This window comes from Stenella coeruleoalba (assembly GCF_951394435.1).
Source record: "Stenella coeruleoalba genome assembly, chromosome: 2".
Classification (NCBI taxonomy): domain Eukaryota; kingdom Metazoa; phylum Chordata; class Mammalia; order Artiodactyla; family Delphinidae; genus Stenella; species Stenella coeruleoalba.
The window spans coordinates 114,082,429-114,109,629 of NC_137147.1; the positions used below are offsets into that span (position 1 = coordinate 114,082,429).

Genomic DNA, 27,201 nt, shown 5'->3' on the forward strand with positions numbered 1-27,201 from the left:
AGCAAAGATGTGTCAATATAGGATCATTGTGCACATGGGATTTACACAGCTTCCCCTCGTGGTTACCCCTTTGATTCTACCATGAAGACAAATGCTCTCTTTTCTGTGCTTCCACTGAACTTTGTTCTGGTATAACTTGCTGTACCATAATGACGTGTTAACATGACTGTCATGCACAAATACACACACACACACAATGCCAATCATGGGTGTCTCAATGATTAGGATCACATACTAGTCATCTCTGTATTCCTAATATCTACCATGGTTCCTAGCCCTGGTTCCCTGAAGAGATGGAAATCTCAAAACAAGAAAAGGGTACAATTCAGTTTTTCTAATTCTAAATCATTTTATTAAAAATTTCCATAGAGAGGTCTTTTCATACTCTTGTAGGTTTTTTTTTTTTTTTTTTAAGTTCTAACATTTCTCAGAAGCAGTGCTTTACAAAAAAAGAAAAGCACATGATTTAACCAGGAGACAAGAGGTCTGAGGTCTAGAACCCCATCTGCCATCAATCAGCAAGGTGACCGAGACAGGTCAGTTCATGCTCCTGACCTTCAATCCCTTACTAGCAATTGAGGTATCTGGACTCCATAGTCTTTACGGATGTTTAAGCTCTAGAATTCAATGACCCCTTAATAATACTTGGCTCCACGTGCCTCTGGGGGTAGGAGGCATAAAAGAAACAGGAATTCCCAGGAGTGAGAGGTTTCCACTTTGGGTTTCTGTCTTCCTTGGATCACTACTGTCCCTTCACCCTCTTGCCACGGGAAAGCTCTGTTCTTCATACCTGATCAGGTGTCTCAGAAAGAGACAAAGGCCAGAGAGAATGGAAAATGACTTGCAAAGAAGCCAAAAGGGGAATTCTGTAACTGTGTATTTTTCCATTCCATTTTAATTTAAAACCACTTACAAGTGACAACTCCCAACCCGAGGCAGATGCCGTGGGGTAGCTCATTACACCCTTGGGACTCCGTGTAAATCTTTTTTTCTGAGAACAGCTATTGTCTTCCAAGGAAAAGCTTTTAGCATAATGTCAAGCTGAATAGAACACTGCTTTCGTAAGAATATTTTTAAGAAAAAGAACAAGAGAAAGGTATTCTTTCACAACTGCAAACGCAGCCTCCTGCTTCCTCCACCTCAGGCCCCCTAGAAAGAACAGTATGTGAGCCATAGGAGGCTGAGGCAGTGCCATGAGATTACCTCACCTCCTGAGACACAGGAAGGTTACACTCTGCTCTTTCAGGTTACAATAAATGCAGGGTGGAGGTGTCTCTGAGGGCAAAAATAGCAGACCCAGCCCCCTTCCATCCACCTTTGTTGTTTCTTGGCTTCTCACCAGCCCGTGAGTCAGTCAGCCACTCTTCACCTGGAGAATGAGAGTTTCTAATAAGAGAATGACATTTGCCGTCGGAAAATTCCCACAAATTAGTTCCCCTCTCAGGTCGTTCTTGAGGATGGTCAAGACAATACTGCTATAGGGTCTGGATGGATAGATATCCAAAGGGGAAAAGAATGAGCAAAAAATGCTCCTGAGAAAAAAATGAAGCATCCATCACAGAGCTGTAGTTCCCCAAACTAAAAAGGAACTCAACCTTCCCTGGACTGAAATGGTTACTGAAAATGTGAAGGACCTCCCTGGTGGTCCAGGGTTTAAGACTCCATGCTTCCACTGCAGGGGGCACAGGTTCGATCCCTGTTCGGGGAACTAGGATCCTGCATGCCGCAGAGCATGGCCAAAAAAACAAACAAAAATTTAAAAAAGATTAAAAAAAAAAAATGTGAGGTGATGGGGGAAATGTGGAGGAAATAGAAAATGTAACAAAATGATGACGGTCTTTAATAAGCTGTGTGTTTGATTGTGTGCATTTCTGGGGAATTTCCCAGTGATAGCAGACCCTAAGGAGGGGGGGCATTCTGGAACTGTGGGGTGAAGACCTGGGATCTCCTCCTTGGGTAACCACTTACCATGGGGCCTCAGGCTGGTTATTTACCCTTAGTGAAGCTTACCTTGGCCATCTGCAAAATGGAGATAATGACAAGTACATGGAGACCCATGACAGCAAAGGCAGCACTTGTGCCAAAAGCAGGAAGCAGGCCTGAGTTGGAGAATGGCTGAGCCTTGGTAAAGGTAGAACTACTCTCCCTTCTAGGTTTTTCATCCACCTCCACTAGGGTTTAAGGAAACAATGCTCCCCACCCCAAGGCTTTTTTTTCCTTCTGAATTGTTCTCTAGTTCTGTGTAAATTCAGTATCTTTTCTCAGTTCAAATCCAAAAAGCACACACGTGCATACACACACACACACACACACACACACACACACACACACACACACACACACAAACATACACCGTTCCTGAAGAGTACACAAACTAAAGAAAATATGACTTCTCAATTCTTTACTTGGAAGTTGCATATTCAAAGGCTCTGCTAATCAAAGTACCTCTTAACATACGATGTGTGAAAGGATTTAGCTAGGCTAAGTGCAATGATGCCAGAACACCATTAACCAATGGAGAGCAGTCTCACAAAGCACTAGAATCCACATCCTGGATGGATCTTGCCTACCAAACCTACCCCCAGACCTGCTCATCCGTTGCCTTCTATTCCAACCTGTTGGAGCCTGTATCCCATCTTCCTTGATTCTATTCACTCCTCACTTACTCTCTGCTCTGCAAACTTCAACAGGGTTCCTTTGACCTCTGGAATCCTACCGGTTAAGAAGGGCCTGGACTTTCTAATTCCTCAATGCCTCATCCACTGAGAGTCTCTGATGCTAGGATGAGCCATTTATCCTTTGGTAACAGCTCCCTTTTATCATGTTTCTTCCATTATGGCATCAATGACAATCTCTCAGAGAAATTCCCTTTTCACTGTCCCACTGAAAAGGGCAGAAAGTGACTCTGCTCTTGGTGACCTGCCAGCATTTTGGCTCTGAGGGCTCAGATCTCCAAGTGTAAAGTGCGCCTTCTCTCTTAGGACCATTGTGAGAAGGCACCTGCCCTCAATTCCCGGGAGACCAATAAAGCCTACGCCAGGCAAATCTGGGTACTACTGAACCGGAAATATATTTATCAAGAAGGTAAGGCTAAATGTTTACAGGAAAATATCTTTTTTTACAAATGCTTTTGAAGAATAAATCAAACCAAATGAATCCTTCCAGGAGACTCTCTGGAGCCCAGACCCTAGGAAGGACTAAAAGTAATCAATAAACTGTTCTGAACAATCCCCTGGTCAGACTTTAGGCCAGACCACTGGGAAATCAGTCTCCAGCAGGGGCTTTCTCCCAGGGCCCCGTAGCCATGCTCTTATCTCCTGGGGTTCTAAAATAAAACTGAAGCGATAATCCTGCACAGTGGAAAGAAAGTCTTTCAGTGAACAAAACCTCCTTATGAGAGGTGAGTGGCAGCCACTGAGTCGGAAACTAGCCAAATCACAGCTAAATACAACTGCAAACTGAAGCTGGCCTGGTCCCTGGGAGGGAGGAAGTGGGTAAGACAATTGAAGTTCACCTGCAGGGAAGCTTGGAGGCAGGAGAGTCTTGAGCTGCTGGCTCATTTGCTATTTTCTTGTCCTAAAACAATGCGTCATATTTTGCGGTTCGAAGAAAGTTAAGTGGTTTATTTCTGATTTATAGGCATGTTTAATTGCATTTTGGAGGGTAGGTGATGTTCATATTGTGTGGTTTTTTAAATTTTTATTCATTTATTTATTTATTTTTAAGAAACACAGCAATGGCCTGGGTTCAGGTATGTACTGAAACCTGCTAAACAAATTTTTGATTCTGCAGCCCGTCTGGGACTATGTTCCCAGCACTGAGGGCCAAGACATGCAATCGCAGCTCTGTGCTGGGATCTGAGGGGTCTGGAGGTTCTGAATCTTCCCTCCCACTTTCCTTCCTGCCACAGTGTCTGAAACATCCACCATGAAAATGCCTCCTTTGGGTTAGGAGAGGAAAATAAAATTCACTGTGAGCAAGAAGTGGGTAATACATTCATTTGTGGTCAATTTAGTGTGAGTTGCTTTAACACCTAAGCTAGCTTGCAATAGTGTGAGGACATAGAACAGGGAGGAGAGGAAGTTCTGGATCACAGAGGAGCCTGAATAGTGATGCTGAATACCTGTTCTGATGACTGCATGAGCACATTTCTTGTGTGTATGGACCCAGGAATCAGAAAAAGAAAATCAGAAATCAGGCACCACCACTGACTGTGGTATTTAACCTCCCTGAGCCCCACTTACCTCATTTGTAAAAATGGAGAGTCCTGAATTCAGCCCCATTATGAAAGATACCAATCAGCTACATAACCGATAACACATAAGACTTTCAGAGTACGTGCGAAATAGGTTGGAACTCTTCGTATATACTTAGAAGTAAAGGATAGCAGCATGGGAAGGGCACTAGCCTTTTCACTTTTTAGCTACAAGACCTTAGATTAGTCCCAGGACCGGCTACTCAATGTGAGGGCCCATTGCAAAATGAAAATGCAAAGCCCCTCCTTCAAAACTTTTAAGATTTTCAAGTTGGTGACAGAAGAACATTAAACGAAGTTCAAGGCCCTTCTAAGCATGGGACCTGTGCAACTGTACAGCTGACACACCTATAATGACATCCCTCATTAGTCTTTTCTCCTCAGGATTCAGCTCAACGATTGTCACTTGCAAGTCAATTATGCCAAAAAGAAAATGAACAGCATTCATTTCACCACTATCTGGGTCCTCTCCATGCCTGCCCATCTTGAGATGAACAACTGCTGACATGTTGGTACACATTTAAGACAGAACACTGTAATGATGCATTAGAGGGAGGTAGAAGATAGGTGGGCCCCAGGCTGAGCAGCTGCAACCAGTCGGTTGAAACTTCGAGATAAGATACTAGCAGGAGCATCAGGTCTTGATTGGGTGAAAGACAAATCGACCACATTTTTTTCATTCTTGTGGTCAAGGGGATATCCCAGCCTGCACATGCACAGAGAAGGTCCTCAGTCTAGCGAAGGGGTCAAAGGGAGAAAGAAACACCAGTCCACAACATCTCCTGTCAAACCCCCCAGAAACCTTCATGCTGGAATCCATCTTGGCTGAGAGATGTGTATGCCACCAGGAAGGACCCTGAGTCAGGGCAAATATGGGCACAAGCAAGATGGTTGGCCAGAGACAAACCCAGAAGACTGCTCCCATATAAGCAATCTAAGTCACCTTTATTGGGAGCAACTCACTCCGCGAGTGGTTTGCTTCTAATAAATGCTTTATCTGTTTCACAATCTTGGTCTCTTTACTGAATTATTTCTTTAAACATGACAAGAACCGAGGTCCTGCTTCCAGCCATCTCACCACCACCACCCAGAATCACCACACCAGAATCAAGAGTATACATTTATTATTACCAATCTTAGAGCATAAACAGAAACCAGCCTCCTCTGATTCATATGAAGGTGTGCTAAGAGATATCTTTTCTTTTTTTTAACTGAACTATTTTGGAGTGCCAAATTATTCAGGGGCTTTTACTATGTTTCAAGTCCTCTCCTTAGAGTAAGAATGATCTCTGTGGTTATAGTATCAACAAAAGCACCATTGTCAGCATAAATAAAAATGCAAAAAGAGAGGCAGCTCCATGTCATAATTACACATTGGGTACCACTCAGCTCCTATTCAGAAACTGAGCCTGAACAATGAAGACATACATAGATCTACTTTCTTAAATAAATTATTGTTCTATGAAGGTTATCCTGGAAGGATTACTGTCTCTAACTTCCAAGAACTTCTCATTTGCAAGGGAAGGACTTGGCGACTGTTACAGAAGTTGCTCTCAAAAGCATAAAACACATAAGAGAATTTTTAGAAAATCCAATATCATTCATTAAAGCATTTTAAGGTCTTATGAATTCAGATGGGATAATCGGTTGTTGATTAGCCAGATAGTTAAGCATTCATTGTCATATGCTGATGAACTGTGAGAAAGTACATTTCCTATCCACCAAAGATTCACCTAATGCAGTTAGCACTTCATCAGGTAAGGCTGCATCTGGATAAATTGGCTAGATCTTTATTCCCCAGTCTTTTCTTTCATCTCCCAAACTTTTCCTTAATGAAATCTATTCCTTATTCTGCTTGGTCGAACACTATATCAGGAGCCAACTTTAAAAGGTGGCTAGCAGGGGGACCTTCAACATGGAGGAGTAAGATGCGGAGATCACCATCCTCCCCACAAATACATCAGAAATACATCTACATGTGGAACAGCTCCTACAGAATACCTACTGAACGCTGGCAGAAGACCTCAGACTTCACAAAAGGCAAGAAAATCCTCATGTACCTCGGTAGGGCAAAAGAAAAAAAGAAAAAACAGAAACAAAAGAATAGGGACGGGACCTGCACCTCTGGGAGAGAGCTAGAAGGAGGAAAAGTTTCCACACACTAGGAAGCCCCTTCACAGGCGGAGACAGAGGGTGGCAGTGGGAGGAAGCTTCGGAGCCATGGAAGAGAGCACAGCAACAGGGGTTCAGAGAGTAAAGTGGAGAGATTCCCACACAGATTGGTGCCGACCAGCACTCACCAGTCTGAGAGGCTTGTCTGCTCACCCGCTGGGGTGGGTGGGGGCTGGGAGCTGAGGCTCAGTCTTCGGAGGTCAGATCCCAGGGAGAGGACTGGGGTTGGCTGGGTGAACACAGCCTGAAGGGGGCTAGTGCGCCACAGCTAGCCAGGAGGGAGTCCAGGAAAAAGCCTGGAACTGCCTAAGAGGCAAGAGACCATTGTTTCGGGGTGCACAAGGACAGGGGATTCCTACCCTGTCTGCCCACAGAAGGCAGAGCACCACCTAAATGAGATCCAGAGGTGGGCACAAGCCGTGGCTATCAGCTCAGACCCCAGAGACGGGCATGAAATTCTAACACTGCTGCTGCAGCCACCAAGAATCCTGTGTGCAAGCACAGGTCACTATCCACACACCCCCACCTCCATGCCAGGAGCCTGTGCAGCCCGCCACTGCCAAGGTCCCATGATCAAGGGACAACTTCCCCAGGAGCACACACACTGTGCCTCAGGCTGCTCCAACGCCATGCTGGCCTCTGTTGCCACATCACGTTGGCCTCTATTGCCGCAGACTCGCCCCACATAACCATTATAAATATCATACCCCTCCTTCACCCAGGCATGAGTGAGCCAGAGCCCCCTAGTCAGCCGCTGTTTTAATCCCATCCTGTACGGGTGCAAATAGATGCCTGAGGGTGACCTACATGCAGAGGTTGGGCCAAAACCAAAGCTGAACTCCAGGAGCTGTGTGAACAAAGAAGAGAAAGGGAAATTTCTCTGTGCAGCCTTAGAAGCAGCGGATTAAATCCCCACCATCAACTTGATATACCCTGAATCAGTGGAAGACCTGAATGGACAACAAATCATCCCAAAATTGAGGCAGCAGACTTTGGGAACAACGGCAGACTTGGGGTCTGCTGTCTATGACTGATTTGTTCCTGGTTTTTATGTTTATCATACTATAGTTTTCAGCGCTTGTTATCATTGGTGGATCTGTTTATTGGTTTGGCTGCTCTCTCCTTTTTTAAATTTTTATTATTTTTTTATTTTAATAATTTTTTTTTCTTTTTTTCTCCCTTTCCTTCCGAGCCGTGTGGCTGACAGGGTCTTGGTGCTCCGGTTTCATGTCAGGCCTGAGCCTCTAAGGTGGGAGAGCAGAGTACAGTACATTGGACTACCAGACACATCCCAGCCCCATGAAATATCAATCCACGAAAGCTCTCCCAGAGATCTCCATCTCAATGCTAAGACCCAGCTCCACCCAAACACCAGCAAATTACAGTGCTGGACACCCCATGACACTCAACTAGCAAGACAGGAACACAAGCCCAGCCATTAGCAAAGCATACTAAGCTCACAGACACCCCAAAACACATCACAAGATGTGGCCCTGCCCACCAGAAAAACAAGATCCAGCCCCACCAACCAGAACACAGGCATCAGTCCCCTCCACCAGGAAGCCTACACAAGCCACTGAACCAACCTCACCCACTGGGGTCAGACACAGAAAACAACGGAAACTAAAACCCTGCAGCCTGCAAAAAGGAGACCCCAAACACAGTAAATTAAACAAAATGACAAGACAAGGAAATATGCAGCAGATGAAGGACCAAGGGAAAAACCCACCAGAACAAACAAATGAAGAGGAAATAGGCTGCCTACCTGAAAAAGAATTCAGAGTAATGATAGTAAAAAGCATACAAAATCTTGGAAACAGAATGCGGAAAATACAAGAAATGTTTAACAAGGACCTAGAAGAACTAAAGAGCAAATAAAAAATGCTGAACAACACAATAAATGAAATAAAAAATTCTCTAGAAGGAATTAATAGCAGAATAACTGAGGAAGAAGAAGAAGGGATAAGTGACGTGGAAGATAAAATAGTGGAAATAGCCACTGCAGAGCAGAATAAAGAAAAAAGAATGAAAAGAATTGACGACAGTCTCAGAGACCTCTGGGACAACATTAAACACACCAACATTCAAATTATAGGGGTCCCAGAAAAACAACAAAAAAAGAAAGAGTCTGAGAAAATATTTGAAGAGATTATAGTTGAAAACTTCCCTAACACGGGAAAGGAAATAGTCAACCAAGTCCAAGAAGCGCAGAGAGTCCTATACAAGATAAATCCAAGGAGAAACACGCCAAGACACATACTAATCAAGCTATCAAAAATTAAATACAAAGAAAAAATATTAAAAGCAGCAAGGGAACAGCAACAAATAACATACAAGAGAATCCCTATAAGGTTAACAGCTGATCCTTCAGCAGAAACTCTGCAAGCCAGAAGGGAGTGACAGGACATATTTAAAGTGATGAAAGGGAAAAACCTACAACCAAGATTATCCTACCCAGCAAGGATGTCATTCAGATTCAACAGACAAATTAAAACCTTTACAGACAAGCAAAAGTTAGGAGAATTCAGCACCACCAAACCAGGTTTACAACAAATACTAAAGGAACTTCTCTAGGCAGGAAACACAAGAGAAGGAAGAGACCTACAAAAACAAACCCAAAACAATTAATAAAATCATAATACTAACATACATATCGATAATTACCTTAAATGTAAAAGGATTAAATGCTCCAATTAAAAGACACAGACTGGCTGATACAAAAACAAGACCCATATATATGCTGCCTACAAGAGACACACTTCAGAGCTAGGGACACATACAGACTGAAGGTGAGGGGATGGAAAAAGATACTCCATGAAAATGGAAATCAAAAGAAACCTGGAGTAGCAATTCTCATATCAGACAAAAGAGAGTTTAAAATAAAAACTATTAAAAGAGACAAAGAAGGACACTACAAAATGATCAAGGGATCAATCCAAGACGAAGATTTAACAATTGTAAAAATTTATGCACCCAACATAGGAGCACCTCAACACATAAGGCAAACGCTAACAGCCATAAAAGGGGACACTGACAGTAACACAATCATAGTAAGGGACTTTAACACCCCACTTTCACCAATGGACAGATCATCCAAAATGAAAATAAATAAGAAAAAACAAGCTTTAAATGATACATTAAAAACGATGGACTTAATTGACATTTACAGGACATTCCATCCAAAAACAACAGAATACACATTCTTCTCAAGTGCTCATGGAACATTCTCCACGACAGATCATATCTTGGGTCACAAATCAAGTGCTGCTAAATTTAAGAAAACTGAAATCATAGCAAATATCTTTTCCAAACACAACACTATGAGACTGGATATCAATTCCAGGAAAACATCTGTAAAAAATACAGACACATGGAGGCTAAACAGTATGCTACTTATTAACCAAGAGATTACTGAAGAAATCAAAGAGGAAATCAAAAAATACCAAGAAACAAACGACAATGAAAACATGACAACCCAAAACCTATGGGATGCAGCAAAAGCAGTTCTAAGATGGAAGTTTATAGCAATACAATCCTACCTCAGGAAACAAGAAAAATCTGAATAATCTAACCTTACACCTAAAGCAATTAGAGAAAGAACAAAACAACCCCAAAGTTAGCAAAAGGAAAGAAATCATAAAGATCAGATCAGAAATAAATGAGAAAGAAATGAAGGAAACAACAGCAAAGTTCCATAAATCCCAAAGCTGGTTCTTTGAGAATATAAACAAAATTGATAAACCATTAGCCAGACTCATCAAGAAAAAAAGGGAGAAGACTCAAATCAATAGAATTAGAAATGAAAAAGGAGAACAACTGACACTGCAGAAATACAAAGGATCATGAGAGATTACTACAAGCAACTATATGCCAATAAAATGGACAACCTGGAAGAAATGGACAAATTCTTAGAAAAGTACAACCTTCCAACTGAACCAGGAAGAAACAGAAAATATAAATAGATCAATCACAAGCAGTGAAATGGAAACTGGGATTAAAAATTTTCCAACAAAAAAAAGAACAGGTCCAGAGGCTTCACAGGCAAATTCTATCAAACATTGAGAAAAGAATTAACACCTATCCTTCTCAAACTCTTCCAAAATATAGCAGAGGGAGGAACACCCCAAACTCATCTATGAGGCCACCATCACCCTGACACCAAAACGGGACAAAGATGTCACTAAAAAGAAAACTATAGGCCAATATCACTGATGAATATAGATGTAAATATCCTCAACAAAATACTAGCAAATAGAATCCAACATCACATTGAAAGGATCATACACCATGATCAAGTGGGGTTTATCCCAGGAATGCAAGGATTCTTCAATATGCAAATCAATCAATGTGATACACCATATTAATACACTAAAGGATAACAACCATGTGATCATCTCAATAGATGCAGAAAAAGCTTTTGACAAAAATCAACACCTATTTATGATAAAAGCTCTCCAGAAAGTAGGCATAGAGGGAACCTACCTCAACATAATACAGGCCATATATGACAATCCCACAGCCAACATTGTCCTCAATTGTGAAAAACTGAAACCATTTCCTCTAAAATCAGGAAGAAGACAAGGTTGCCCATTCTCACCTCTATTATTCAACTAGTTTTGGAAGTTTTCGCCATGGCAATCAGAGAAGAAAAAAAAAAAGGAATCCAAATCATAAAAGAAGAAGTAAAATTGTCACTGTTTGCAGATGACATGATACTATACATAGAGAATCCTAAAGATGTTACCAGAAAACTACTAGAGCTAATCAATGAATTTGGTAAAGTAGCAGGATACAAAATAACTGCACAGAAATCTCTCTCATCCCTATACACTAATGATGAAAAATCTGACAGAGAAATTAAGGAAACACTCCCATTTACCACTGCAACAAAAAGAATAAAATACCTAGGAATAAACCTACCTAAGGAGACAAAAGACCTGTATGCAGAAAACTATAGGACACTGATGAAAGAAATTAAAGATGATACCAACAGATGGAGAGATATACCATGTTCTTGGATTGGAAGAATCAACATTGTGAAAAAGACTATACTACACAAAGCAATCTACAGATTCAATGCAATCCCTATCAAATTAGCAATGGCATTTTTCAGAGAACAAGAACAAAAAATTTCACAATTTGTATGGAAACATAAAAGACTCCAAATAGCCAAAGCAATCTTGAGAAAGAAAAACGGAGCTGGTGGAATCAGGCTTCCTGACTTCAGACTATACTACAAAGCTACAGGTATCAAGACAGTATGGTACTGGCACAAAAACAGAAAGATAGATCAATGGAACAGGATAGAAATCCCAGAGATAAACCTACACATGTATGGTCACCTTATCTTTGATAAAGGAGGCAAGAATATATAATGGACAAAAGACAGCCTCTTCAATAACTGGTGTTGGGAAAACTGTAAAAGAATGAAATTAGAACACTCCCTAACACGGATACAAAAATAAAGTCAAAATGGATTAAAGACCTAAATGTAAGTCCAGACACTGTAAAACTCTTAGATGATTCCATAGGTAGAACACTGTGTGACATAAATCACAGCAAGATTCTTTTTGACCTGCCTTCTAGAGAAATTTAAATAAAGACAAAAATAAACAAATGGGACCTAATGAAACTTAAAAGTTTTTGCACAGCAAAGGAAACCATAAACAAGACCAAAAGACAACCCTCAGAATGGGAGAAAATATTTGCAAATGAAGCAACTGACAAAGGATTAATCTCCAAAATATATAAGGAGCTCATGCAGCTCAATATCAAAAAACAAACAAGCCAATCCAAAAGTGGGCAGAAGACCTAAATAGACATTTCTCCAAAGAAGATATATAGATTGTCAACAAACACATGAAAGGATGCTCAACATCACTAACCATTAGAGAAATGCCAATCAAAACTACAATGAGGTATCACCTCACACAGGTCAGAATGGTCATCATCAAAAGATCTACAAACAATAAATGCTGGATAGGGTGTGGAGAAAAGGGAACCCTCTTGCACTGTTGGTAGGAATATAAATTGATACAGCCACTGTGGAGAACAGTATGGAGGTTCCGTAAAAAACTAAAAATAGAACTACCATATGATCCTGCAATCCCACTACTGGGTATATACCCTGAGAATACCATAATTCAAAAAGAGACATGTACCACAATGTTCATTGCAGCACTATTTACAACAGCCAGGACATGGAAGCAACCTAAGTGTCCATCAACATACGAACGGATAAAGAAGATGTGGTACATATATACAATGGAATATTACTCATCCATAAAAGGAAACAAAATTGAACTATTTGTAGTGAGGTGGATGGACTGAGAGTCTGTCATACAGAGTGAAGTAAGCCAGAAAGAGAAAAACAAGTATCGTATGCTAATACATATATCTGGAATCAAAAAAAAAAACAAAACAAAAAAAAAAACCATGGTTCTGATGAACCTAGGGGCAGGACAGGAATAAAGACACAGACGTAGAGAATGGACTTGAGGACACGAGGAGGGGGAAGGGTAAGCTGGAACAAAGTGAGAGAGTAGCATTGTCATATATACACTACGAAATGTAAAATAGATAGCTAGTGGGAACCAGCTGCATAGCACAGGATGATCAGCTCTGTGCTTTGGGACCACCTAGAGGGGTGGGATAGGGAGGGTGGGGTGAGATGCAAGTGGGAAGGTATATGATGATATATGTATACATATAGCTGATTCACTTTGTTATACAGCAGAAACTAACACAACATTGTAAAGCAATTTTACCCCAATAAAGATATTTAAAAAAAAGAAAAAGACTGGTTGGTTACAAGCAAATCACATTTGTGCTCAGGACTCTAATATTAAATGGGCATTCATGTGTCTGTGAGAGTGTGTCTGTGTGTGTGTGTGTATGCCTGTGTGTTTTGGTTTGGTTTTACAGTTCTTGGCTAGAGCCTCCTCCACACTGTCAGCTCTTCTGATCCAAACTGTAACCCAAGTCATCAAGGGAATTCTTCAGCCAGTGCTCCAACCCTCAACTGCCTTCCTTTCCTAACCTTGATTGACCGTGAGTGTAGTATAACGGGAGTGAGCATGGTGAGAAAAGTCCCTGGATTAGAAGTCGCAAAATGTGATTAATTTTCCAGTCCTGGTTCTGTTTTAGCACAAGTGACCGTCACTTGTAAACTGCTCTCAATTCCAACAAGTCATTTCATCTTTCTGACAATTTGCAATTTATTGTTTTCTCCCTTTGATAACAGTGCAACATGAATATTTACCCTTTTGTCATATCAAGAAGAGTTGGGTTTCTATAAAGGTAGACCAGTCCCCAACACTTTATGGAGCTTCTGATCTCCAAGGACAGAGTGCTTCCAAGACTCTGAAGACCCCCACCCTCACCACCAAATCTTCAAAGAAGAGGGTCTGCTGTTTACTCACGGAGCTGCTCCAGGTGGCCAGCGCTGTTAGACTCGGGCATGGCAGTGATGGTCACCAATGGACATGAATTCCCTCCTAGCGTCTGGCAGAGAACCTCCTGACGGAAGTAGACCTGCTTGGGGTTCACGCTTTTTTCCAGAATGTCAAGGTGAGTCTGGAGCAGAGATGAAACAGAAGTGTATATTAAAATTTTTTGATAATAACAATAGGTGAAAGCAGCAACAAAGCTTATATTCATCTAACTCCTTATAGTTTAGAAGTAGTTTTTGGGTTTTTTTTTTTGCGGCACGTGGGCCTCTCAATGTTGCAGCCCCTCCTGTTGCGGAGCACAGGCTCCGGACGCGCAGGCTCAGCGGCCATGGCTCACGGGCCTAGCCACTCCGCGGCATGTGGGATCTTCCCGGACCGGGGCACAAACCCATGTCCCCTGCATCGGCAGGTGGACTCTCAACCACTGCGCCACCAGGGAAGCCCCTAGAAGTATTTTTGTTAACCTAATCTGCCTGACCGTGGGCATTAAGTGATTTAAAAGGGGTGCTCTTCCTACTCCCCGGAAGAAGTTCAGCGAGGCTGAACAGGAAGCATCATGCCTGCCTGTGTCTGCACACTAGAATATCTGTTTTCAAGTTGCACTGAAAGCAAAAGAGCAGGGGCAGACAACATCCTTCCCATGACAGTTGCATGTAAAGAATGCTGTTACCATGAAGACAGAGTACATGCAGGACACTCGGGAACATGAGACAGAGCTTCAGCAGTGCAGATTACTTTAGAATCAAGCAATATAAGGAGAGTTAGGAGCATACTGAAGGAAAATAGAAAGCAACTGATCCAGGGAGAATGCTAAGCGAAGAGAACCACTAACTGGTAGCAATTGATTGGCCCTACCCTACCTTCCCATTTAAACACTCATTTAAAACGCAGAAAGATACCTAAATGGGGTAACCATTGAAAATAGGGTTCTTGGTCAACAATCTTTAAGACCTCTGAAGACACTTTCAATAACCCAAACAGTGGAATTAGTCATAAAGATGTTAAGAGACTGCCTCCCAACCACACTGCATACCCTAACAACAGGGACACGGTGACTTCAGTAACCAGTGAAAGGGAAGCTGTCCTTCTCCAACACAAGAACGTCAGTGCACACAATCGTCCTTCCAGCTCAAGATCAAATAGGTGTTAACACATTCAAATAGGTATTAAGAGGGCCGAGGAGAAACTGCCCACCTTGTTATTTAACAAATAACATGTCTGCTAGACAAATGAAACAAACATGACTCCTATGAAAATATTTATAAGATTCATAATATATCTTATGAAACATGGAGTAATGCCTTCAAAAGGTAGAGGAAGTGTTTATGTGTGAAAAAGATTTACTACAGAGGTGCTAGGCAGAATAATGGCTCCCCCAAAGATGTCCATGCCCTAATCTTCAGACCCTGTCAATATGTTACCTTACATGGCAAAAGGGACTTCACAGATATGTTTAAGACTGAGGTCTATTTGAGGTGGCGGGATTATCCTGCATTAACCAGTTGGGGCCAATCTAATCAAAAGTACTTAAAAGCAAAGAACATTCCCCAGCCACAAAGGACCAGAACCACATGCAAAGGACTCAGCCTGCCATGCTGGGGGGTAAAGGGGTAAAAAGTTGAGGAATGCGGTGTCCTCTAAAAGCTGGAAAAGGCAAGGAAATAGATTCTCCTCCACCATCCTCCAGAAGGAACACAGCCCCAATACCTTGATTTTTGCCCAGCAATTTTTATCCATGTTGAACTTCTCACCAAAAGAGCTGTAAGTTAATTTTTTTAATTGGTTAAGCTAACAAATTTGTGATAATTTGTTACCGCAGCAATAGAAAACCAATACACTGGGAAATAAGAGAAAGAATTTCCTAAGTTAAGTAAAAATCTTAGCATCTGGGTAGGAATAGACTAAAATCTACTTGTACTCTATGGAAACATTTGACTTACAAGGAAAACGAAAAAGTTCCAAGGAAAGAAAAGATTACCAGATGATTCTGTGGCCTTTCCTATAGCTTCAGGGATACCTGAAAATTTGACCCTGAATCATATCCTCCTTGCAACTGAGACCCCAATTCATCTGCCTCCACACAGCCTGTTTCCTAGATTAATATGAATTTATTATTCCCTGTCTGCATCAACACAAGTTTCATGTCCTAGTAAACTCTTGCCCAGGAAAATAGAAATTACAAATAAATTTATTTTTCATAAAGTTATTATTCTTCAGGAACATCTCATCAACTCTTCAATAGAAGGTATCAATGACTTGATCCAAGACCCTTTGAACCCCTCTCCTCAAGTTTCTTGCCTTACTGTCCACCAATCTTTAACCATTATATCATGATCTTTACCCAGTGCTAATCAAGCCCCTTCATTAAAATACCTGAACTTAACAAAACTTTAAAGTCTTAATAAATACTCCAGCTTTGCCCTTCCCCCTTTGAGACACTATCAAGATTCTGTCACATTCTCCTTTATCAAATATATTAGTTTCCTATCACTTCTCTAACAAATTACCACAAATTTGGTGGAGGAAGACAACACGAGTTTATTGTATTACAGTTCCAGAGGTCAAAAGTCCAAAATGGGTTTTACTGTGCAAAACTCAAGGTCTTGGCAGGACTGCGCTCCTTCTGGAGGCTCTCTAAGGTAATTCATTTCCTTGCCTTTTCCAGCTTCTGGAGGTCAGCTGCTTTCCTTATCCCATGGTGTCTTCCTCCACATTCAAAGCCAGCAATCGCATCACTCCTACCCTGGCTTCCGTGGTCAAATCTCCTTCTCTGACTCTGACTCTTTTGTCTCACTCGTTCATGGCTAAGGACCCTTGTGATTACATTGGACCCAGTCTAATAGTTCAACATAATCTCCCCATCTCAAGAGGCTTAACTTAATCACATCTGCAAAGTCCTTTGTGTCACATAAAGTAACATCCTCACAGGTTCCAGGGATTAGAATATGAACATCTTGGGGTGGGCGGTGGGCATTATTCTATGTAACACACCAAGGTACGCAATACACTTAGGTCTGTGTTAGAAACAGGTTGTTCTGGTGGTATTTCTTGGAGCCCGCATTTGACACAATACTAAGAAAAGGAATTAGAAGGATCATGGCTACCCCAGGTTCAAGATGAGATTCAGCTAAGGCCCATTTATCTGACCAAACCTTTGTACTTCAGTCTTCTGATTGTCAAGTGCTAATGAATGCCTTGCATTGTTGTGATGCACCAGCACTAGAGATTAGGTGGTAGTCTCACACCCCTGAGGAGACAAGGAGGCTAACTAATGGTATACACACAAACACAAAGGCCCTGCTTAGAGTTTGAAAGTACAGAGGACTATAATCGAGTAAACCTATAACCAGCCAAGGTTTTGCTCATGAGTTTCTGCTCATACATGCTCAGTTAGGCAAGAGCTCAGAAAACATATCATCCTTGTCTTAATTGACAATAATAACTTGAAGACAAATTTCAGCTGCCCCAAATCAAACTAAAGAATGATATCAAAGGACAGTTCAGTTAAACAAGTTTTGTCCAAATGACCATTGGAAAACACAGTCACTACATAATACAAACATAAAAAATAATTTTTTAGGGAGAAAACACATATTATCAAATGTTAATCTCATCATCTGGTTCTAAAACGAAAGTAAAAAGAAATGTGTAAGTAAGGAATAAAGTAAAACAAAATACTAACTTTTCAACTTACATGAACATAATATTATTTAATTCTGGAAAATGGAAAGGCAGAATAACAAGATGACTAGGACGGCAGGCTCTTGAGTCAGGCTGCCTGGGTTCCAAGTTTGGTTGCGGATTCTAGAAGAGTCGTGTGAATTCTGTACTTAACCTCTTTGTAACTCAGTTTTCTCATCTTTAAAATGTATATAAAATGGCATTACCTATGTCATTCTATGATTGCTATAATTTAGCAGTTTATTGTGTATGAGAAGTGCCTGTCATACAGGAAACACTCAATTTTAGCTGTTATTTTTGATGAGGAAATGTAGGTTCAAATTTTTTTTAAGAACTAAAAGGCAAACACTAGTAGAATTATAAACATTGTAGAAAAAAAATCAAAGAAAATATGGTCACTCCATGTTGCATAAAAGAGAAAGAAAGAAAGAAAGAGAGAAAGGGAAGGAAGGAAAGAAGGAAGGAAGGAAGGTAAGAAGGAAAGAAGGGAGGGATGGGGGAAGGGGGAGAGAAAAAAAGAAAGAAAAGCAGTGAAGCATGGAAAATAGCACAAAACCAAAATGACAGAAGTAACACCAAAAATTGTCTTGAGTATAAATAGGTTAAACAGCCTTATTAAATGACAAAAACTTTCAGATTAGTTTTTTCAAAATCCCACTGCCTATTGTATATAAAAGGAACTTTCAAAGAGAATTAAAAAAAGACCCATGATGTGTATGAAAAACACTCCTAAATTATCTTCTTGTTCTGTTTGCCTCCACTAAAATATTTTAAAAGAGAAATATTGAAACTAAATGGTTAAGTAAACATAAATTAAAGCAGGCCTGGCAATAGTGATATATGACAAAGTCATATTCAAGACCACGTGCATTAAATGGGATTTAAAAATCTTATTTCGATAAAGGGCACAATGAACATAAAAAACTCATAACTCTTAAGAATCAAATAACACAGAATTGAAATGTACAGCCCAAAAATGGCAAAGGGAAATAATTGTACTAAGAGTGGGAGGCTTTAAAACAGTACCTCAGTCTTGAATAAATCAATTGCAAAAAAAATGATATAGGGTATCTGAACAATATTGTTTTTTATAGATATATGTCAAGCTGTCTTTACAGAGAGCATCCTTTATTTTTTTCTCAAACATTCAGGGAACTGTAACAAAAATTAATCATATGCAGGACTATAAAGAATATTCACTGAAAGTTTTTTAAAAAGCAGATATTATACAAGCCACATTTTCTGACAATAATTGAATGAAATTAGACTTAAGTAAAAATGGTTTTAAAAACAGGAAAAATAAAACCATTAAGGAATAGAAAAACATCCTCCTAAAAGAAGCTCATGAAAGAAATTCATATATTAGAAAGAAAATAAATATTAAATCAGTGTAATTAAAGCGCTGATGGAAGAAGTGTCCATCTGGCAACCCAGGAGAGAAGGCACAGGACAAGAATGAAAATGATCCCATCAGAATATCGGCCTGTCTCAGCCACGCTGGTAAAAGGAAATTCCAGCACCCTTATAAAGAGGCAAGATCACCCTGGATTTAGATGATACTCTGTGATCGTAATCAAATTATTTTAATCACTTTCACACATTTCTGGGTGAAAGTTGCTCCCAATATTAATTATTGAAATCTGAACTGAGTAGACTCTGCCTCACAATTACTATCAAGATACCAGGCCCCCAAACTACGAAATCAATACCCTTTCCTGAAGCATTTCCCAAAATGTAATCTTCAGGATGTTATTAAGTGCTGGGGTATAGAGGGGTGGAGATTCATAGACAAGGCACCTGGAATATGGTGAATTAAAGAAAATGAAAACATTTTCATGGCTGCAGAACTGTTCAGATTCTTTAACATGCCAATACACATTTTGAACTCTTAGAAGAAAAAGTAGCAAACAGTGTTTCAAGAATTTATGTGACTCTTCAACCCTTTTTCTCTAAAGATCTCAGGATCATGAGTGTTGTAGAATATGCTTTGGGAAACACTCTCTGCTGAATTGAGGGGTTTTGTTTTGTTTGTTTGTTTTGTTCTTGCCATCAAAGCTATTTGTTTCACATTTTATTATGGCTACAAGATGTGGGGGAGATGGGGGAGAGATAGAGACCCTTCTCCAGAAAAGTACTGGCCATCATTCTGTGATATCACAAAAGTTACAAACAGGCCGTAGCTCTTCTTGCCAAATCTTGAAAAAAAATAAAATCTAGATTCTATAAATCAGATAAGGGAAGGAGGCTTGGAAGCAGTTTTGTCTGTAGAAGCCATCAAACACAATTAGATACAAAAGAAAAATGTAAAAAAAAGAAAGAAAAACCATCTTTTGCCCACGTACATTGTCCTTTAAAACAGGAGTCCCCAACCCCAGGGCCATGGACCGCTACCGGTCTGTGGCCTGTTAGGAACCGGGCCACACAGCAGGAGGTGAGTGGCAGGGCGAGCCAGGGAAGCTTCATCTGTATTAAAACAGCTCCCCATCGCTTGCATTACAGCCTGAGCTCCACCTCCTGTCAGCATTGTGGTGAGCTGTATAATTATTTCATTATATATTACAATCTAATAATAATAGAAATAAAGTGCACAATAAATGTAACGTGCTTGAATCATCCCAAAACCATCCCCACGCCCCCAGCCCATTGAAAAATTGTTTTCCACGAAACTGGTCCCTGGCGCCAAAAAGGTTGGGGACCACTGCTTTAAAACACTGTCACGTTAACGGGCAATGCTGGAGGAAGCAAAGTTTGAAAGTTTTCTTCTCCTATGAGCTCTTTGTTAACTTTTTATTATGACATTTTTCATGATTACTAATATTACAATTCAACAAATGCCTAATATCTTTTAGCTTAAGCCCATTTTCTGTAATTGTTCATGCAGCCATCTCCCTGTGCCCCTCAATGAAATCTCTGTCCCTTTGACTATTCCACCTGCCAACGAATACATAACACCTCTGTGCTTAGTGCATTATTCTAGCTCCAGTCACACAGACAACTTCCGGAAGTAAACCAATTATAAACTTCTGTTGGTTTGCCTTTTGCGAAAATGCCTTTGTATTGTTCTCCTGAAGATGATTTTTAGGTGAACACCCCCATCTCAGGTCCAGCAAGGCCATGTCTAATTGGATATTGTTGGGATCACTGATGAGAGAAGCAGGGGTTCTGAATGTGTGTGCCAACAACGAACTGTAATAACAGCCCTGCGGAAGCCACAGGGGTGGGTTTCTTTATAAAAATGGGAATGGGTTCAAGGCAATTATGGAAACCCCCAGAGAGGCTGTCTTAAAAGAAAATCCTACCTGCCCATGAAAGACATCCAGCTGATAACTTAGCCTGCAGCCTCATTGGTGTCTCTCGGCAGGAGTCTTCTGCCCCTTCTGGTTTATCAGCTACTCCCTTAAAACTTCCATAAAAGGCTTCACTTGACCTCAGCAGGTTACCCTGCTGGTGGCTACTGAAAAAGTAAGAAGCACTATACACTCAAAAATCGTTCATTTCTCATTGTTATCCCCTAAACTGCTACACTCCCTGTCCCCCCTAATTCAGAAGAAAGCTCACCCCTAAGGAGATGGCCTATTTTATTTGCGTACTGCCTAGTTCTCAGTTGTCACTTAAATACACTCATCAGAGAATCGAAGGCTTCTCATCACAAGAGAAGAAGAAATGACACCTTTAAGCTAAATAAAAAGAGAACATGCTGTAAGCAGGTTCTAATGAGCTTTCTCAAACTGCCCCAGTCTGCCAATACCATTCTCCCTAAGTTATATAGATTGACTTTGAGACTGAGAGAAGTGATTAGTCTCTAGATGTGTATTCACAGATTTGCTGATTAATGACTTTAATACCCTTTTTCCACTAAAAATAAACCAAGTTATATTGCTGATGATTTGGAAAAGAGAGCAAAGAAAAAATAATTATAATCAACCACCCTAAGAAAACCATCAGTAGATTTTGTATTTATTTCTTTTTGGTCCTTTATTGGGATTTTTTTTTACATAATTTTAATTTTATTATGTATTGTGGAATGGGTATCTTCCAATCCGTCCAACAGAGAAAATAATCACACATCATCATAAAAAAGAGAATAGGGACTTCGCTGGTTGTGCAGCGGTTAATAATCCGCCTGCCAGTGCAGGGGACATGGGTTTGATCCCTGGTCCGGGAAGATCCCACATGTCGCAGAGCAACTAAGCATGTGCACTACAACTACTGAGCATGCTCTCTAGAGCCCACGAGCCACAACTACTGAAGCCTGCACGCCTAGAGCCTGTGCTCTGCAACAAGAGAAGCTACCGCAGTGAGAAGCCCGTGCACCACAATGAAGAGTAACCCCCGCTCGCTGCAACTAGAGAAAGCCTGTGCACAGCAACAAAGACCCAATGCAGCCAAAAATATAAATTAATAAAAATAAATTAATTTAAAAAAAGAGAAAATAAGCGTTCTAATGGTCACCACCTAATATTGTTTACTAGTTGTAGGCACTTGGCTAACACTTGTTATGTATCAAGTCGTGTAATCTTGATAACCCGTAGAATAACCACTTCAATGGTTCCAATTTTACAGATGTGAAAACTGAGGCTAAAAGAAGTTAAATAGCTTGCCCATGACTACACTGCAAGACAACACAGAGCTTAGACCCAAATCCAGGCCTGTCTGCTCCAAAACTTGTTCTTACCTTGTGCTCAAAACCCTGGAATTCAGGGGTTCCTGTGGTCAGTGACTTCACCATCCACACACACCTCAGCTCCTCCAGAATGGCTCTTTGTGTTCAACTCCTCAACATCAGGACCCTTTACTGGTGCCTGTTCTTTCTTTTGGCCCATACAAAGATAGGTGTCTGTCTATTGATTAAGTGACAACACTGATTTATGACTTGCTCATTGCATCTTTGATCCACCACATGTAAGTCGATATTTCCTACTTGACACATTTTAAACGTGAGCCCTTTATAAGAGGTTGTGAATATGGCATTCTAATTGTCAATTCTTTCTTTTTCTCTCCCTCTCTCCCCCTCCCCTCCCTTACTCTCCCCACAGTACACTCCATTTTATCTCTAAAGATGATGGTGGTAGCATCTACCACAGTGGGTATATGCGTCTGGTGAAAACCCTACTCTACCCTTCAAAAAGCCTTAAGCTCTCCCAACACATGTACCCTACTTCTGATCACTTTTCTTATCTCTTGCCAACTCATGCAGTTGTAAGTTCTCAGTGAGGTCCCATTTTCTCACTCTCTAAAATGTCCATCAGAAACTCTCTTGGGGCGCCATTTTCAACCAATACTCCTGGCTACCTAGGGGCAATCCAGAACATAATCCAAGTACTTTAACAAGTATTGCTAACAACACTTTAACAATCATTGCAGTTATTGACACCTTGAGATGGATGATTAAATAGAACTCCTTTTGCAATAATTACAATAATATTGTATTTCTTTCTTTCAGCTTTATTTTAATACTATAATTTGGACAATTATCCAACAGAGTTCCTGGCAAGCATCTGGAAGACATCAATTTGAAAGATCCAAATACTAATTCCCTTATTACAAGAGAAGAATAAAACTTTTAAGGTTGCAAAATTATATTCATGTTGAAAAACCTCCAAAATACATGTCCTCTGCTATAAAAATGTCTATAATTAGTGAGTGTAATCCATATTATAAGTGATTTACAAAACTGTGAATTCCACATAGAAATATATTTTCCACCCCTCAGCACAACCCCCAAGTAACATCCAGTTAATTCTGCCCTTGGGGTATCATTCACATTTGTCACTGATCTGTTGGAAGAAAACTGTTTCTCCTTAGGACATGTCCAAAAATAAAAATGACTAGTGTGCATTACAGAATGTACTTATTTTGTTCATGATGGGAGGAAGAGTTTTTTAAGAGAAGTCACAGAGTCAATTATTGTCTTAAACCTGGAGAAGACAAAGCCCATTACTGGAAATGTAAAACCTAAAATTGAGTATATATATTTTTTACTTCAAGTAACAAATCGTCTTTCTTATTCTGTTCTACTCATTTAAAAGAAATGAAAAGCTACCCTTTTCCTGTCTCTCTTTCTCATTAACTCTCCTCTTCCTAGTGGGAAGAGGTTCAGTCAATAGGCAAAGTAACAAGCCAATAAGCATCAATGAACAAGACCTCTCTCTTCCTCTCATTGAGATCAAGTGATGGTGGGGTCTTCTTTTCTTGAATTTTTGTCCCCCCTCAATATGAAATTATCCCCAACTTGACCTCAGTGGCTCCTAAACTATTTGTTGATTGTAAACTTTAGACCTTGTGCTTTAGTCTGACAAGAGTACTGAGTGGTCCCAAAGACAAAAGCTATGACATACAGCAGTTACTGCAATGGCAGCCCACTTTTATATGTGCATATAATCATCAGATTGTGTGATTATATAACCTCGAATGGTTGAGTTCAAGTCATCAACCCAAGATTTTTGTCTATAACTCTGGGTGCTATGGATGTGGTTCAGGTGAGAAGAGTGTTGTTCCCCAAACATGATCCCATTGTTATTCCAAGATGCTTTGATGGGTCCTTGCTAAGTGCCTACAAGCTGATTCAAAGTCTGAAATTCAAAGTAAGAAGCCAGATGTAGTCAAGGCCAGCTGAAGGAGTTTCAGACTTTCTATTCAGACAGGAATAGATGTCAAAGGCCAGTACTCTGTTCCCTGCTTGGCCACTAGCTAAATGTGAGATTTCTAGGCTTCAGTTTTTGCATCTATAAATGATAAAGGTGAATTGGACAATTCCCCAAGCCCCTTTGTATTCTAAACTTTTATACTAATTGCCACTGAGAGTCTCCAGGAGGTCAAAGATATTCTAACAAGGGTAAAGAATACTGTCCTGGAACCATGGATCATCCCCCCGCCCCCGACGGAAAAGGCAAACCCTCATTCAAAAAGGAATCCCCTTCCCCAGTAGACTTTTCATGTGCAGGGTTTCACAGGCCAGACAATAAGAACAGCTGTTGAAGGGGATCATGAATCTTGCCTGTTGTAAGTCCCTAAAGGCAATGAGCACGTTTTAAAACAAACATGCCTTGTTACAGCAAAGCTTGTGATGCACATTTCTTGGATTAAGTTCTTGAGATCTCTAAGTGCAGTACGCAAATAATACTAGTTGTATATCTTTTGCAATCTGGGAAATAGTAAAAAAAAAAAAAAGAATCTCTCTTTAGGCAAACCAACATATGGAGAGAAGGGCAGATGTACTTTTATGAGGCAGTTAGCCAAGTGGTTTAAGGTATGCCTTCTCAATGGAGAAAAAATTGTATTTATACTTGAACATTCCTTCTCAGGGGAAAGATGTTCTTGGTTATCATCTTTTCCAACCCCTTATCACAGACTCGCAATGAAAATGCTCATCCTTCAGGCTAAGTGATATATCCATTTGCTTACAAACATATTATTATAAATATGCTAATAACATTTTGCATTAATGCAGAGGGTGAAAGTATTTTATAAGAGATACTTTAGGGTTTTCCCTGGTGGCGCAGTGGTTTCAGAGTCCACCTGCCGATGCAGGGGACACGGGTTCGTGCCCCGGTCCGGGAAGATCCCACATGCCGTGGAGCGGCTGGGCCCGTGAGCCATGGCCGCTGGGCCTGCGCGTCTGGAGCCTGTGCTCGGCGACGGGAGAGGCCACAACGGTGAGAGGCCCGCGTATAGCAATAAACAAACAAATAAATAAATAAATAAATAAATAAATAAATAAATAAATAAAAAGAGATACTTTAGCTCATTAATCCTCAGGATATCCGTGAAATAGCTAGGGGAAAGGGATGGTTTGCCAACTTTTTCAAATGACAGGAAACTGCATGGTTTAAGCAGTTCGCTCAGATTGGTCAAATGAGCCCTGTGCAGGGCCTGATAGGACATCGGAATGCAGACTTCGAGTTTGGACAGGTTGACACTACCCTCCTCTCATAAAAAGATTGTGACCCTCATTTGCAGTGAGTCAATGCTTTATTGTTCCACCCTTCTTGTCTGCCCTGGATCCTTCTAACAGCCTCCAGCCCATGGCCGTGGGAACCACTGGAAATGGGGAAGCAGCTGTCAGGTGAACTCAGGGAGTTTTTCCAAGCTTCACCTCCTCAGCCTCTGCTTCACTCCTCTCAATGCGTCTATGTCCTTTAAATCTGCATCTCAGCTGACCTGCATGGTTTTACCCCATTTCAACGGAATGATCTCACTCCAATCTCATTTCTCCTTGCTTAATTTGAAGGCTTTTTAAAGATAGAGCCCCTAAGAAATGTCCCCCTGCCCTCCACCTCCCACACTCAACCTGCAGACGAAGAGCACTATACGCCACTGGGGCCTCCAGAATGTCACTGGTCATGACCTCAGCCTCGAACTCTTGTCCAAGGAAGGAAAAGGGACAAACAGAAAGCCACCAAGTTAGTGACAACAAACCCTGGCTCCCTTGGAAGGCTGAAGTCCCCACCAGGATGACAGGGTCTCCTGAATGTTTCCAGGAAAACCTCACAGAGCCCCTTCAGTTGGGCCGCCATAAGGCTGTAGAGAGGAAGTTACCATGAGAGCGGTGTATGTGTAGGGATAGTGGTAGGCCAGGTAGCAGACATCCTCGGCATGCGGGAAGGTGACGGCAAAGGTGAGGGTGTAATAGCACTTCCCAGACTCTGCCCCTGTGATGGCTGCGCTCTGGCGATAATGATTTCTACAAGAGAAAGGAGACGAGACGAGAATGAGGGAAAGCTGGGGAAAACAGTCATTTAGGGTTCGAGATGCCATAAACCTTTGGTGTTATATACTAGCAAAACGTCCTTCACTTGAAACACCTGGTGAGCAAAATTTAGAAAACGGAGAAATAGAGAAGTGAGCTTACTGCCAGGTCATGAGCCCAAATCACCCAACACCTGGGCTAATCCACCTGTCTCCTAATTGTGGCATCTATGCCACAGGCCTTTCCTTGCTGTGTCTGAAAATGAAGGCTACAGAGTCACTGAACTAGAAAACAGAGGAAAATGTGAATAATTCTGTTCTTCCTGGGATTTTATTATAGACATATATTTTATTACCCAAATCTGGGTTCCTCAACCCCTCCCTCTCTCTAGATAACAGAGTCCAGCTCCTCCTTTCCTTTCTGCCTGCCAGCTGGTTTATTAGCAATCACTACTCTATACAGAGTTCCAACTCAACACAATGTATGTCATCTTGTTATCACTGTAACAACCCATTGTGTGGATGAAAGAACAAAAGCTTAGAAAAATCCATTTGTCAAAGGTCAAAAGGCTAATAAGTGGCCAATATAGGACTCAAACCCAGATCTGCCCGCAAGGCCTTTGTTCTTTCCACTACACAATACTTTCTTCCCAAAGGAATACATTTGTCACCCCAAATGTGGTTCAGCTTCTTACAGCTTGAGAATGCACATTTTCCTTTGTCAAAGATGAAGAACCAATGTTGATACTTCAGAGGACAGTATCAAAGTAATCTGCACCCAGAAGTACACTCCAAGCAATATTTTCCCCATTCACTGCCAGTTACACTCCCGCCTTGCCTCCTGATGCAGATACAGCTGTGAAGGCTTTCCTGAGAAAGGTTATCATCAAGGCTGCATTATAATGCAAAATACACCAGGACACCAAAAGATGTAATTTCACCTTTGAACATTTA

The 27,201-nt window shown here is 40.9% G+C and overlaps 1 protein-coding gene across 3 annotated transcripts in view; it reads right to left on the reverse strand.

Moving 5' to 3' along the window:
• AGBL1 (AGBL carboxypeptidase 1) overlaps positions 1 to 27,201 on the reverse strand; it is a gene marked incomplete at its 5' end in the record, with an annotated part of 833,738 nt that overhangs the window by 605,715 nt on the left and 200,822 nt on the right. For all 3 annotated transcript variants that reach the window (XM_079914833.1, XM_079914834.1, XM_079914832.1), the window contains 2 exons: positions 13,849 to 14,002; positions 26,098 to 26,242. In XM_079914833.1, coding sequence (XP_079770959.1) covers positions 13,849 to 14,002; positions 26,098 to 26,242 — 299 coding nt within the window. The remainder of the gene's footprint in view (positions 1 to 13,848; positions 14,003 to 26,097; positions 26,243 to 27,201) is intronic.